This window comes from Carcharodon carcharias, chromosome 3 (assembly GCF_017639515.1).
Source record: "Carcharodon carcharias isolate sCarCar2 chromosome 3, sCarCar2.pri, whole genome shotgun sequence".
Taxonomy (NCBI): Eukaryota; Metazoa; Chordata; class Chondrichthyes; order Lamniformes; family Lamnidae; genus Carcharodon; species Carcharodon carcharias.
The window spans coordinates 59301859-59315726 of record NC_054469.1 but is presented as its reverse complement, the minus strand read 5'-3'; the positions used below and the strand labels follow the sequence as shown (position 1 = coordinate 59315726).

General features: G+C 43.5%; 1 protein-coding gene across 1 annotated transcript in view; it reads right to left on the bottom strand.

Moving 5' to 3' along the window:
• LOC121275999 (uncharacterized protein C10orf67, mitochondrial-like) overlaps positions 1 to 13868 on the bottom strand; it is a 151498-nt gene that overhangs the window by 63144 nt on the left and 74486 nt on the right. Inside the window, exon 5 of the mRNA XM_041183943.1 lies at positions 6238 to 6384. Within this exon, the coding sequence (XP_041039877.1) occupies positions 6238 to 6384 (147 nt within the window). The remainder of the gene's footprint in view (positions 1 to 6237; positions 6385 to 13868) is intronic.

Below are 13868 nucleotides of genomic sequence, written 5' to 3'. Positions count from 1 at the left end.
AAGGGCATGGAATTTTGGACATTCTTCCTCCTGAGTTTGGAATATTAATTCGGGCTGTGAATATGCCATTCTTTAAGAAACACCAGGTCAAGATTGATGTCCAGCTGGGAACACCTGCTGAGGGAAGAAATACTTTGTATATCTAAGTTAACAAAGAACCACTGTTGCCAGGCTAAAGACTCTTGCTGATTGGATAAAAACATCAGGCTTAAGAGAAGTATTCTTTGAATATCTTAGTGCTTAAGACCCTCAGTTAGAGTTAGCGTGTGTGCCTTAGAAGCAGGTGGCAAGAAAAAGGCTCTGTCTCTTTCCCTATGTCTGCTCCACTTTTGTGTTAAAATTTCCTCAAACATCTAATCAGGATACCTCATTTGTTTTTTTGAAAATCTGCAAGGTTGTGATAAGTAAGAGCCATCGCAGACAGTTTCACCTAAAAATCTGTCTGAAGGAACTTCCAGACCTATCGTGACCAGAATTCTGTTAGATTAACAGCATCGCGATCTCTGCACTTTTATCTTTTTGTAAGAAACTTTCCCATACTCCAGCATCTGAAGGGGACTGTGTTTGTTTTGACCCGTTTTGTGTTCATGTGAGTGCATGGGGGTTCAAAAATCTGTGCTTTTTTAAAAAAGGAGAGAATCCTTATACTTCTAAACTACAACTTGTATGTTAACTAGTTTATTAACTTTTTTTTTAATAATTTGTTTTATAATAGATTAATTTTTGTGTGTTTACTGAAAGAAGCCTGGTTAGAGTCTTTTTTTTACTGGGGATAACAGTATCAAAGGGCAATGATTGGCTAGTTTTTTGAGTGAATTAAACATTTTAACTGTTGTTACAACCTGTGGAGAAGTGAGGCTAGAATTAACTGCGCACTCCTCCCATCTTGGTCCATAACAGTGTTGTTGTTGCTCCTGCTGCTACTGCTGTTGGCATGGTTCCTGGTGTTGCTGGTGGTGTGGCTGTTCCTGTTGTTCTTCACCAGAGATCTATGTTACAGCTGCACCTACTCCTATTTCTCATGTTACCAGCCTGCCAGATTGTTAGTTATCTTTATATGAATATGTAACATAGGATTGTTGTTGGTATTTGTGGTGTGTTGGTCCTGCAGGACACCCTCCTCCTCCCCTTTTGTTTGAATTTTTGCTTAATGTTGCCCTCACTTCCCCATTTACGTTTTGCTTAATATATTGTTTTTGACATTGGCAACAAATTGGTACAGAACAAATAAAACAATCATCATTGTTTTGATGATAACTTTAACAGCTGGTGCACAATAATGAGCTATTGATCAATTAAACTGGCAGGCTTGAAAACCTTTAAACAGTGAACTGCATAGCTACAGTCATACTTACTTTGGGTATTTAGAATCATAGAAAGTTCAGAACAGCAAGCAGTTATTGTATTCATTGTACTTATGCTAGCTTCATATCAGAATTTCTACAGTCATTCATGGTAACCCATTGCACAATCTGATAACACTATGGGAAAATATTCTAGCCTATTTCTTTATGCTTCTTGTTTATGAGTCAATTCACCAACTAGCGGAAATAACCTTTCACTATTTTGGAGTATGAAACTCATAACTTTGATCATTTTCATTATTCTTTTAACTTTCTTTGCTCCAATGAATACAGGCTTGGTTTTCCAAGACTGTCATCACAGTTGAACCTTCAAATGCTCATTGGCATCATAGAAAAGGCACATTGTACCAATTCCATGGTTCCAATACCCTTTCTAAGTTCAAAGTAGGTGAAATGACTTCCAAAAAGTTGGAAATCACCTGTGAAACAGGGCTCACCCAACAAGTGTTATGAGCATAAGCCTTTCACATAGACAGTCGAGCAGCTATGCAGTTTCACTGTTTAAAGGTTTTCAAGCCTTTCAGTTTAATTGATCAATGGCTCACCATTGTGCACTAGCTGTTCAAACCAGAATCCTGGGGTAAATTCACAATTAATTTACTATTTAAATATTGAAATAAGTTACCCGACTGCTCTGCAGAGGTTTCCAGCTCATCTCCAAACTCACCCCAGTTAAACCTGGAATGGGCAGGGTCATGTTGGGTTCCCTATCTGCCAGCACTTTTCAGGGTTTTAAATCCCTACTGCACCCAAAATTGCCTACTTGGTGGTTAAAATACTGCCCTTTGTGCAGGTTCATCACCACCTCCACTCTTCTGTGTTTATGCCATAAAAGATCTAAGTAACTTAATGTTGAATTGCATTGGCTCCCTGGCTATCTACTCCCTATTGCACATTCATTTATCAATCCTGCAATTCCCAGCATTTTTCATTATAATTTGTCATTTATACAGTCCTAGCTGATCACCGATTTGCAGGACACAATGTTTTACAACTATGTAAGTGCAGGAATAGACTGGACATTGGACGTTTCTTCTTTTCCCAGGGTTTGTGAGCCTATGGAATACACTGCTGGCTGATGTAGTGGGTGCTGCCTCTCTCATTCAAAAGGAATTCCTGTCTGGGCCAGTGATTGCATCTAATAAAATGTAAGTGCCTTTATAGATTAACACTTGATTCATGTGATCTCCTGGACTGGTTTGATCATTTAAGATAGGCAGAGAGGAGCTTTCAGAAGTTTTTTTTCTTTACCAGCCCTTTATTCTTTATTTTGCCTTCCCCAGGAGGTTACATCGATGTGACAAGGGAACCAGGTGCAAGTTGGGGGGTGGGATGAAGTGTTTAGCCATGATGGCCATATCACATCGTGTGAGAAATGCTTCATGGATCAGCTGATCTTTGTCTACCCGTCAGTTTTGTATGTTCATCGATTGGGACTAATCATGCATACATGAACAATGGTGCCTTGATCCATGTAGGCATGCATAATTTCTGCAAAATAGCCAATATGCAAAAAGTTATTTTAAAAACGGCCATATCATCAAGGTTCCAACACACTAATGACTATAAAATAAACTGAAATGCTAAAACAGGTACAAGGAACAGACTTAAAAACAAAAAAACTGCGGATGCTGGAAATCCAAAACAAAAACAGAATTACCTGGAAAAACTCAGCAGGTCTGGCAGCATCAGCGGAGAAGAAAAGAGTTGACGTTTCGAGTCCTCATGACCCTTCGACAGAACTTGAGTTCGAGTCCAGGAAAGAGCTGAAATATAAGCTGGTTTAAGGTGTGTGTGTGGGGGGCGGAGAGATAGAGAGACAGAGAGGTGGAGGGGGTTGGTGTGGTTGTAGGGACAAACAAGCAGTGATAGAAGCAGATCATCAAAAGATGTCAACCACAATAGTACAATAGAACACATAGGTGTTAAAGTTAAAGTTGGTGATATTATCTAAACGAATGTGCTAATTAAGAATGGATGGTAGGGCACTCAAGGTATAGCTCTAGTGGGTTTTTTTTTTTATTTTTTTTTTTTATTTTTTTTTTAATTTTTTTTTTTATATAATGGAAATAGGTGGGAAAAGGAAAATCTTTATAATTTATTGGGAAAAAAAAAAGAAGGGGGAAACAGAAAGGGGGTGGGGATGGGGGAGGGAGCTCACGACCTAAAGTTGTTGAATTCAATATTCAGTCCGGAAGGCTGTAAAGTCCCTAGTCGGAAGATGAGGTGTTGTTCCTCCAGTTTGCGTTGGGCTTCACTGGAACAATGCAGCAAGCCAAGGACAGACATGTGGGCAAGAGAGCAGGGTGGAGTGTTAAAATGGCAAGCGACAGGGAGGTTTGGGTCATTCTTGCGGACAGACCGCAGGTGTTCTGCAAAGCGGTCGCCCAGTTTACGTTTGGTCTCTCCAATGTAGAGGAGACCACATTGGGAGCAACGAATGCAGTAGACTAAGTTGGGGGAAATGCAAGTGAAATGCTGCTTCACTTGAAAGGAGTGTTTGGGTCCTTGGACGGTGAGGAGAGAGGAAGTGAAGGGGCAGGTGTTGCATCTTTTGCGTGGGCAAGGGGTTGTGCCATAGGAGGGGGTTGAGGAGTAGGGGGTGATGGAGGAGTGGACCAGGGTGTCCCGGAGGGAGCGATCCCTACGGAATGCCGATAAGGGGGGTGAAGGGAAGATGTGTTTGGTAGTGGCATCATGCTGAAGTTGGCGGAAATGGCGGAGGATGATCCTTTGAATGCGGAGGCTGGTGGGGTGATAAGTGAGGACAAGGGGGACCCTATCATGTTTCTGGGAGGGAGGAGAAGGAGTGAGGGCGGATGCGCGGGAGATGGGCCGGACACGGTTGAGGGCCCTGTCAACGACCGTGGGTGGAAAACCTCGGTTAAGGAAGAAGGAGGACATGTCAGAGGAACTGTTTTTGAATGTAGCATCATCGGAACAGATGCGACGGAGGCGAAGGAACTGAGAGAATGGGATGGAGTCCTTACAGGAAGTGGGGTGTGAGGAGCTGTAGTCGAGATAGCTGTGGGAGTCGGTGGGTTTGTAATGGATATTGGTGGACAGTCTATCACCAGAGATTGAGACAGAGAGGTCAAGGAAGGGAAGGGAAGTGTCAGAGATGGACCACGTGAAAATGATGGAGGGGTGGAGATTGGAAGCAAAATTAATAAATTTTTCCAAGTCCTGACGAGAGCATGAAGCAGCACCAAAGTAATCATCGATGTACCGGAGAAAGAGTTGTGGAAGGGGGCCGGAGTAGGACTGCAACAAGGAATGTTCCACATACCCCATAAAGAGACAGGCATAGCTGGGGCCCATGCGGGTACCCATAGCCACACCTTTTATTTGGAGGAAGTGAGAGGAGTTGAAGGAGAAATTGTTCAGCGTGAGAACAAGTTCAGCCAGACGGAGGAGAGTAGTGGTGGATGGGGATTGTTCGGGCCTCTGTTCGAGGAAGAAGCTAAGGGCCCTCAGACCATCCTGGTGGGGGATGGAGGTGTAGAGGGATTGTACGTCCATGGTGAAGAGGAAGCGGTAGGGGCCAGGGAACTGGAAATTGTTGATGTGACGTAAGGTGTCAGAGGAATCACGGATGTAGGTGGGAAGGGACTGGACAAGGGGAGAGAGAAGGGAGTCAAGATAACGAGAAATGAGTTCTGTGGGGCAGGAGCAAGCTGAGACGATCGGTCTACCGGGGCAGTTCTGTTTGTGGATTTTGGGTAGGAGATAGAAGCGGGCCGTCCGAGGTTGGGCGACTATCAGGTTGGAAGCTGTGGGAGGGAGATCCCCAGAGGAGATGAGGTCACTGACAGTCCTGGAAACAGTGGCTTGATGTTCAGTGGTGGGGTCATGGTCCAGGGAGAGGTAGGAGGAAGTGTCTGCGAGTTGACGCTCAGCCTCCGCGTGGTAGAGGTCAGTGCGCCAGACAACAACAGCACCACCCTTGTCAGCGGGTTTGATGACAATGTCAGGGTTGGACCTGAGAGAATGGAGTGCAGAAAGTTCAGAGAGAGACAGGTTAGAATGGGTGAGAGGAGCAGAGAAATTGAGACGACTAATGTCGCGCCGACAGTTCTCAATGAAAAGATCGAGAGAAGGTAAGAATCCAGAGGGAGGGGTCCAGGTGGAGGGAGAATATTGAAGATGGGTAAAAGGATCCGTTGAACTGGGAGAGGACTCCTGCCCAAAGAAGTGAGCCCGGAGACGAAGACGGCGGAAGAAGAGTTCAGTATCATGCCGAGCCCGAAATTCATTGAGGTGAGGGCGTAAGGGTATGAAACTAAGTCCTTTGCTGAGCACTGAACGTTCAGCATCGGAGAGGGGAAGGTCAGGGGGTATAGTGAATACACGGCTGGGGTTGGGACTGGAAGAAAGGGTGGGGACGGAGGGACAGGCAGGGGTGGAGGGTCCTAGATGGGTGTTGGTGTCGATGAGTTGTTGGAGCTTGCGTTCCTTAGCACTTGAGAGAAAGAGAAAAAGTTTCTTGTTGAGGCGTCGGATGAGCCGAAGGATAAAATGAAACTGGGGGCACGCGCAGCTTTGAAAAAGGGTACGGCGGTGCTGCTGGAGGGAGAGGTCGAGTGTGTTCATATGGCGGCGCATGGCACTGAGAGTGGATTTCAGAATGTGACGGGAACAGCAGTCCGAGAAACGTTTTATGTCCCGGAGATACCTGTAATCCTGGGTGGGTTCGAAACATGAGGGGTGGAATTTCAGTTGAAATCCATGTGGGGTAAGTCGGAGACGGAGACAGTCACTGAGAAAGGAGATATGGCTGTGAAAGCGGGTTTTAGTAAACACCTTGTCAAACACTAGGAGAGAAATGGAAAGCAATGACTTATTGTTGCTGGCAAGTTTCACAAGCACTTACCTGATGCATTTCATCATCTGCCTCATACTGCATTAATCTCTCTTTTAGAGATGAAATGAGTGTATTTTTCTGCTTAAGCAAATCCAAGGTTGTGAAATTATCTTCAAGAGACATTTGATTCTGTGCATACATTTCTGTACAGTGTTTCTGTAATCAAAATAATATACATTTTAAGACAAAATGCATAACTATTTTTGTAATTTCATATCATCTCACAGGAACATAGAACAAGAACATACCATTTCACACCTCAGCCTGTTCCACCATTCAGTTAGTTCACAGGCAAGCTTTACATTAACTCTATTTACCTGTTTTGGCTCCATATCACCAATCAACCTTGCCTAACAAAATCTATCAATTTTGTTTTTCAAATTTTCAATTCATCCAGCCTCAGCAGCTTTTTGTGGAGAGTTCCAGATTTCCACTACCCTTTGTGTGAAGAAATGCTTCCTGACATCATCCTGAACGGTCTCCTTCTAATTTTAAGGTTATGAGCCTTTATTCTGGAGTCCCAAAGCAGTGGAAATAGTAGGTGGAATCTTACCTACATTAAAAGTAATCACTGGTCATGATCATTTCTGGGTCGTGTTATGGCAGGCGGATGGTAAATGTCAAGCTGCCTAAATCCCAGAGGGAAACTTAAAGCAGCTGCGACAACGATTTGCAATTTGTATTTATTTCAAGATGCTGGCTTTGAATTCAGTAAAGAGAAAGCAACCAAGTCTTAGAGGTTTCTTACGAAACTAAATTAAACCTTCATTAATAGAAGAAATGATTTTAAGCACATACAGAGATCTATAAATTACTCACTTTGATAACTTCTAAATCCCCTGATTAATCTAACCCCCAGTTACACCTCCATTAAGGCAACAGTAAGACACATAGAATTTAAACGACCCAGGCAAAGTAACACACAATAACCTGAACAGTCAAATTCAAAGTGAGTTTTTCTCAGCTTTGGTTCCTTGTTGACAGCAGCTTGAGGCTTAGATGTAGGGAGGCTTTTCACACTTTAGATCTTAGATCTTAGAATGCATTCCCTTACACATAGCCTTCTCTCCTTTATACATATTTTCCCTTTAGAATGCAAATTCCCATTATTTCACTATGGCTTTGGACTTTTACCTCACTAATAATAAAAATCTATCAAAGTACCAATTTTACCAGTAATCTTGGGAAAAGTAAACACACTGTTTCTTAATTTCTCCTGGCTAGGTGTAATATTTCACCCCCTCTTTTGAATTCAAGCTAGTCTGGTTTATTTAAAAATGAAAATGCTCTCTTCACATCTCACATTCTAAAACCTCCCCCATGTTTACCTATTTAACATTTCAAACCTATCTTATCTTCCGGTCCATCAAAGCTTTCAGACCAGCTGCCTTTAGTTCAATTAAGTCTGCCACCCCCCACACACACACAGACCCATAGAAACAGACCCCACTATTACTCTACAATAAATTCCAATAACATTATAAAAAATTATATCTTCCTGACAGTTGGGACCCCATGCTTACTGGCAAGATGCCCGCTGGTAGAATCTTTTTTTAAAATTAATTTACGGGATGTAGCCATTACTGGCCTGGCCTATCCCTAATTGCTCCTTGAGAAGGGGTGATGAGCTATCTTCTTGAACTGCTGGAGTCCATGTGGTGTTGGTACACTCACATTGCTGTTAGGGAGGGAGTTCCAGGATTTTGACCCAGCGACAGTGATGGAATGGCGATATATTTCCAAGTCAGGGTATACAGTGGCTTGGAAGGGAACTTCCAGGTGATGCTGTTCCAAAGTATCTGCTGCCCTTGTCCTTCTAGATGGTAGCAATTGTGGGTTTGGAAGGTTCTGTCTAAGGGGCCTTGGTGAGTTATTGCAGTGCATCTTGTAGATGGTGCACACTGCAGCCAATGTTCGTCGGTGGTCGAGGGAGTGCATGTTTGTGGAAGGTCTGGCAGCATCGGTGGAGGACAGCACAGTTGACATTTTGAGTCCTCATGACCCTTCAACAGAACTAAGTCAAAATAGGAAAGGGGTGAAATATAAGCTGGTTTAAGGTGGGGAGGGGGTGGTTTTTGGGACAAGCAAGCAGTGAAAGGTGGAGATAACCAAAAGATGTCACAGACAAAAGAACAAAGAGGTGTTGAAGGTGGTAATATTACCTAAAGGAATGTGCTAATTAAGAGTAGAGAGCAAGACAGACAAGGTACAGATAGCTCTAGTGCGGGTGGGGGAAATACTAAAAGGTAGAGATAAGCAATGGGTGGAAATACATTTAAAAATAATGGAAATAGGTGGGAAAAGAAAAATCTATATAAATTATTGGAAAAAACAAAAAGGAAGGGGAAGAAACGGAAAGGAGGTGGGGATGGAGGAGGGAGTTCAAGATCTAAAGTTGTTGAACTCAATATTCAGTCTGGAAGGCTGTAAAGTGCCTAGTCAGAAGATGAGGTGCTGTTCCTCCAGTTTGTGTTGAGCTTCACTGGAACAATGCAGCAAGCCAAGGACAGACATGTGGGCAAGAGAGCAGGGTGCAGTGTTGAAATGGCAAGTGACAGGGAGGTCTGGGTAATGCTTGCGGACAGACCGAAGGTGTTCTGCAAAGCGGTCACCCAGTCTCCGTTTGGTCTCTCCAATGTAGAGGAAACCGCATTGGGAGCAACGAATGCAGTAGACTAAGTTGAGGGAAGTGCAAGTGAAATGCTGCTTCATTTGAAAGGAGTGTTTGGGCCCTTGGATGGTGAGGAGAGAGGAAGTGAAGGGGCAGGTGTTGCGTCTTCTGCAGTTGCATGGGAAGGTGCTGTGGGAGGGGGTTGAGGAGTAGGGGTGATGGAGGAGTGGACCAGGATATCACGGAGGGAATGATCCCTACAGAATGCCGCTAGGGGGAGTGAAGGGAAGATATATTTGGTGGTGGCATCATGCTGGTGTTGGTGGAAATGGCGGAGGATGATCCTTTGAATGCGGAGTCTGGTGAGGTGATAAGTGAGGACAAGGGAGACCCTATCATGTTTCTGGGAGAGAGGAGAAGGTGTGAGAGCAGATGACACCCTTCCCTATTTTTACTTAGTTCTGTTGAAGGGTCATGAGGACTCGAAACGTCAACTGTGCTCTTCACCGCTGATGCTGCCAGACCTGCTGAGTTTTTCCAGGTATTTCTGTTTCTGATTTTGTTTTGGATTTCCAGCATCCGCAGTCCTTTGCTTTTATCACATTTTTCCACATTACACTCCGTTTGCCAGATCTTTGCCCACTCGCTCAACCTATCTATATTTTTTGTAGCCTCCTTATGTCCTCTTCACAACTTACTTTCCTACTGATCTTTGTGTCATCAGCAAATTTGGCAACCATGCCTTCAATCCTTTCATCCAAGCCATTTATATAAATTGTAAACAGTTGAGGTCCCAGCACTGATCACTGTGGTACACCACTTGTTACATTCTGCCAACCTGAAAAAGACCCATTTATGCCTACTCTCTACTTCCTTTTAGCCAGCCAATCTTCTATTCATGCCAATATGCTGCTCCCTATACCATAAGCTTTTATTTTCCGCAATAACTTTTGATGTGACACTTCATCAAACACCTTATGGAAATCTTAGTACAGTACATCCACTGGTTCCTCTTTATCTACAGTCCATCTCACTTCATCAAAGTTGGTTAAACATGATTTCCTTTTCACAAAACCATGTTGACTCTGCCTGATGACCTTGAGCTTATCCAAGTGTCCTGCTATAACATCTTTAGTAATAGCGTCTAACATTTTCCCTACGAAAGATGTTAAGCCAACTGACCTGTAGTTTCCCACTTTCTGTCTCCCTCCCTTTTTGAATAATGGAGTTTTTGCCATCTTTCAATTTAATGGGACCTTCCCAAATCTAGCGAGTTTTGGAAAATTAAAACCAATGCATCAACTATTTCACTAGACACTTATTTTAAAACCCTAGGACAATGTCCATCAGGACTTGAACTCTTGTCAGCCCGCAGCTCCAACAATTTACTCAGTACCACTCCTCTGGTGACTGTCATTTTCCTGACTTCCTTCCCCACTTCCAAGTCCTGGTTAATATCCCAGCTGCTTCTGTGGCGTTACTTGTAGCCTATATAGTGAAACCTGATGCAAAATACCTGTTCAATTCATCTGCCATCTCCTTGTTTTCCATTATCAATTCTCTAGACTCACTTTCTATAGGACCAACGCTCACTATGTTACTCATTTCTTTTTAAAATATTTATAGAATCTCTTACCATGTGTTTTTATATTTCTGGCTAGTTTTCTCTCATACTCTAATTTTTCCTTCCTTATTAGTCTTTTAGTCATTTTTTGCTGTTCTTTATATCCTGTCCATCTGAACTGCAATCTGTCTTTGCACAATTATATGTTACTCTTCATTATACTGAATCTTTCAATTCAACTTACTTGAAAACAAAATATAAGCAGACCTGGACAGCTCATGTCACGATAGTGAAAGGTTAGCACTGAAATAATACCTTCACATTTTATTGAAGTGCTTGCATTCTTTAGCAGCTTTAGTAGCCACTTTGTTATAAACTATTTGTTCTGGGGATATGGGTGACGCCAGCATGCCTGCTCTTAAACTTGACCTGAATAAAGCTTTTGAAATTTGTTCTTCACTTACAAATTATTTTGAAAAACAGCAGAAGCTGCTCATGCCACACACTCCTCAAACCACCCAAACCAGATCTTCCAACTGTAACTAAGAACTTCCAAGCTATGAAAACTTTCATAAACCTGATACCTGACACTGGGCTCAGCACCTCTGCCAGGCAGTATCTACCCCTTGATACTGGTCCTCATATCCTAGGGAGATGGACTGGTTGTGGCTCAGCTCACATCTTGGCTTTCCACCAAGACCATCCCAGCTAAAACCTGCATGAGGTGAGCTTGCTGCACAGATTAGGCAGATCTGGAGGTGCAAACCTCAATTAGAACACCCATTTTCAAGTCCTCAATATCAGTTGAATGAGGCACATGTACACATAAAAGGCTGTGAAGGAAGATGAAGGCTGCAGTGGAATTGGCACTCTTCAGTCATCTTGGTTTGCCATGCAGCTGGGTAAAGTTGCCAACCCATCAGGATTGTGTGGCTGTGGACTGCACACAGACTACCTCACATTAAATGATGACACGCGCAGTCCTCTTGATGCAGACACCAAAAAGCCCTAGAGCGATGGTTGAATGGCATTGAGGCAACATTGCGAACCTGGAAGTCTCTAGTCAAAAATCTGCACATAGGTGGTGGATGCTTGATGGTCACTGAGCTCTTGGATTTAGACAGAAGTAATGGCCTGGGAGCCGCATCCACAACTGAGCAGTCTCTTTTTGGGTCCTCGCTGCTCACCTCACTTGAGGAAAGGGCTAGAAAAGGTGCTGCAAACATAGACTGTCTCAAATGATCCTGACTGATAAACCCCACCCAATGGGATCCAAGCCCAATAAGGTAAAAACACACAGAAACATTCTGAACCTGGGATGTGTGCACCCTATGGACAATCAAAACACTGAATACTCTAAAAGGAGAACTGCCACAGTTTCTCGAGGACTTGCAAGATGTAACATCAATGTTGCTGCTCTAAGTGAAACCACTGCAGAAGGCCAGCTTAGAGAGAAGGATGGAGGTTACACTTTCTTCTGGCAGGGGAAACCAGAAGAAGATTGCCATATCCATGAAGTTAGTTTTGTCATCAAAAACAGTGCCACAGATATACTACAGAATTTCCAATTGTATTGACAAACGCTCATGACCTATGCTTTCAGCTTCATGGCAACCAATGGGCCACAATCATCAAAGCTTATGCTCCCACACTCGATTCTACTGACGAAACCAAACAGCTCTTTTATGCAGATCTGGATTCCATACTAGCAGCCATCCCAAAACAAGACAAACTTATCATACTGGGAGATTTTAATGCCAGAGTTAATCACAACTACACTAAGGGAAGGGTACCATCGGAAAGAAGTGAGAAAATTAAATGCCAATGGTCTCCTCCTCCTCACCAAGTGCTCACAATTACAAACACACTCTTGCGTCAGGAAGATAAATACAAGGCAATGTGGAAACATCGCCGATCCAAACATTGGCACCTACTGTACTATGTCATTGCCTGTGCCGGGATAGGAAGGACGTGCTCATAACCCGAGCTATGCGGGATACAAATAAATGACTGCTAGACAGACTACAGACTTGTATGCTCCAACATGAGAATGCTCCTGCCACCCAAACAGTGAAGATCCTCATAGAAATTCAAGAAAAGATTTAACATCCAAATTCTCCAAGATATAAAAACAAGAGAACAATTCCACTCTCCTGCTCTCACAGTCTCCAATGATGCCAGTGTGGAAGGGTTTAGGGACAAGATCAAATCTGTGATCCAAGAGACATTCACCCAGATCGAGTTTGAATTTCACAGGCACCAAAACTAGTTCAATGAGAATGATAAATATGTAAACTTGTTGATCGGAAATGCTAAGCCTTCATTATGTATCAAAATCTATACCACATCAAATCACCCAAATCTGATGCTCAGGGAATGATATGTGTCATCAAGAATGTGTGGTGGGTAGAAAAGGCAAATGAAATCCATGCTACACGTGGAGTGCATTCCATAATGCTTTGGCCTGGCATTACGGAAAATCCATTGTGAAAGCTTGGTTTAATTGTTCTATCAACTTCAAGCAGTTAGGGAACATACTGTAAGGCATATTGGTATGGCAAATCATTTAGTTGTCATTCTAAATACAAGCTGACTCTTGGAAATATAATTTCACAGCATGTGAGCTTTGCTGGCTGGGCCAGCATTTATTGCCCTTTCCTACTTGCCCTTGACAAAGTGGTGGTGAGCTGCCTTCTTGAACCGCTACAGTCCATGTGGTGTAGGTGCACCCAGAAGGAAATTTCAGGATTTTGACCCAGCGACAGTGAAGGAACGGCGATATATTTCCAAGTCAGGATGGTGAGTGACTTGGAGGGGAACTTTCAGGTGGGGTGTTCCCATCTATCTGCTGCCCTTGTCTTTCCAGATGGCAGTGGTCATGCATTTTTAAGATGCTGTTGAAGGAGCCTTGGTAAATTCTGGCAGTGCATCTTGTAGATGGTACACACTGCTGCTACTGTGCGTCCGTGGTGGAGGGAGTGAATGTTTGTGGATGTGGTGCCAATGAAGCAGGCTGCTTTGTCCTGGACAGTGTCAAGCTTCTTAAGTGTTGTGGGAGCTGTACTCATCCAGGCAAGTGGGAAGTATTCCATCACACTCCTGACTTGTGTCTTGTAAATAGTGGACAGGCTTTGGGGAGTCAGGGGGTGACTTTCTTGTCACAGGATTCTTAGTCTCCAACATGCTTTTGCAGCCACAGTATTTATATGGCTAGTCCAGTTCAGTTTCTGGTCAATGGTAACCGCCAAGATGTGGATAGTGGGGGATTCAGTGATGGTACTGCCATTGAACGTCAAGGGGCGATGGTTAGATTCTCTCTTGTTGGAGATGATCAATGCCTGGCACTTGTGCGGCGTGAATGTTACTTGCCACTTATCAGCCCAAGCCTGGATATTGTCCAGATCTTGCTGCATTTGGACGAGGACTGCTTCAGTATCTGATGAGTCGCAAATGGTGCTGAACATT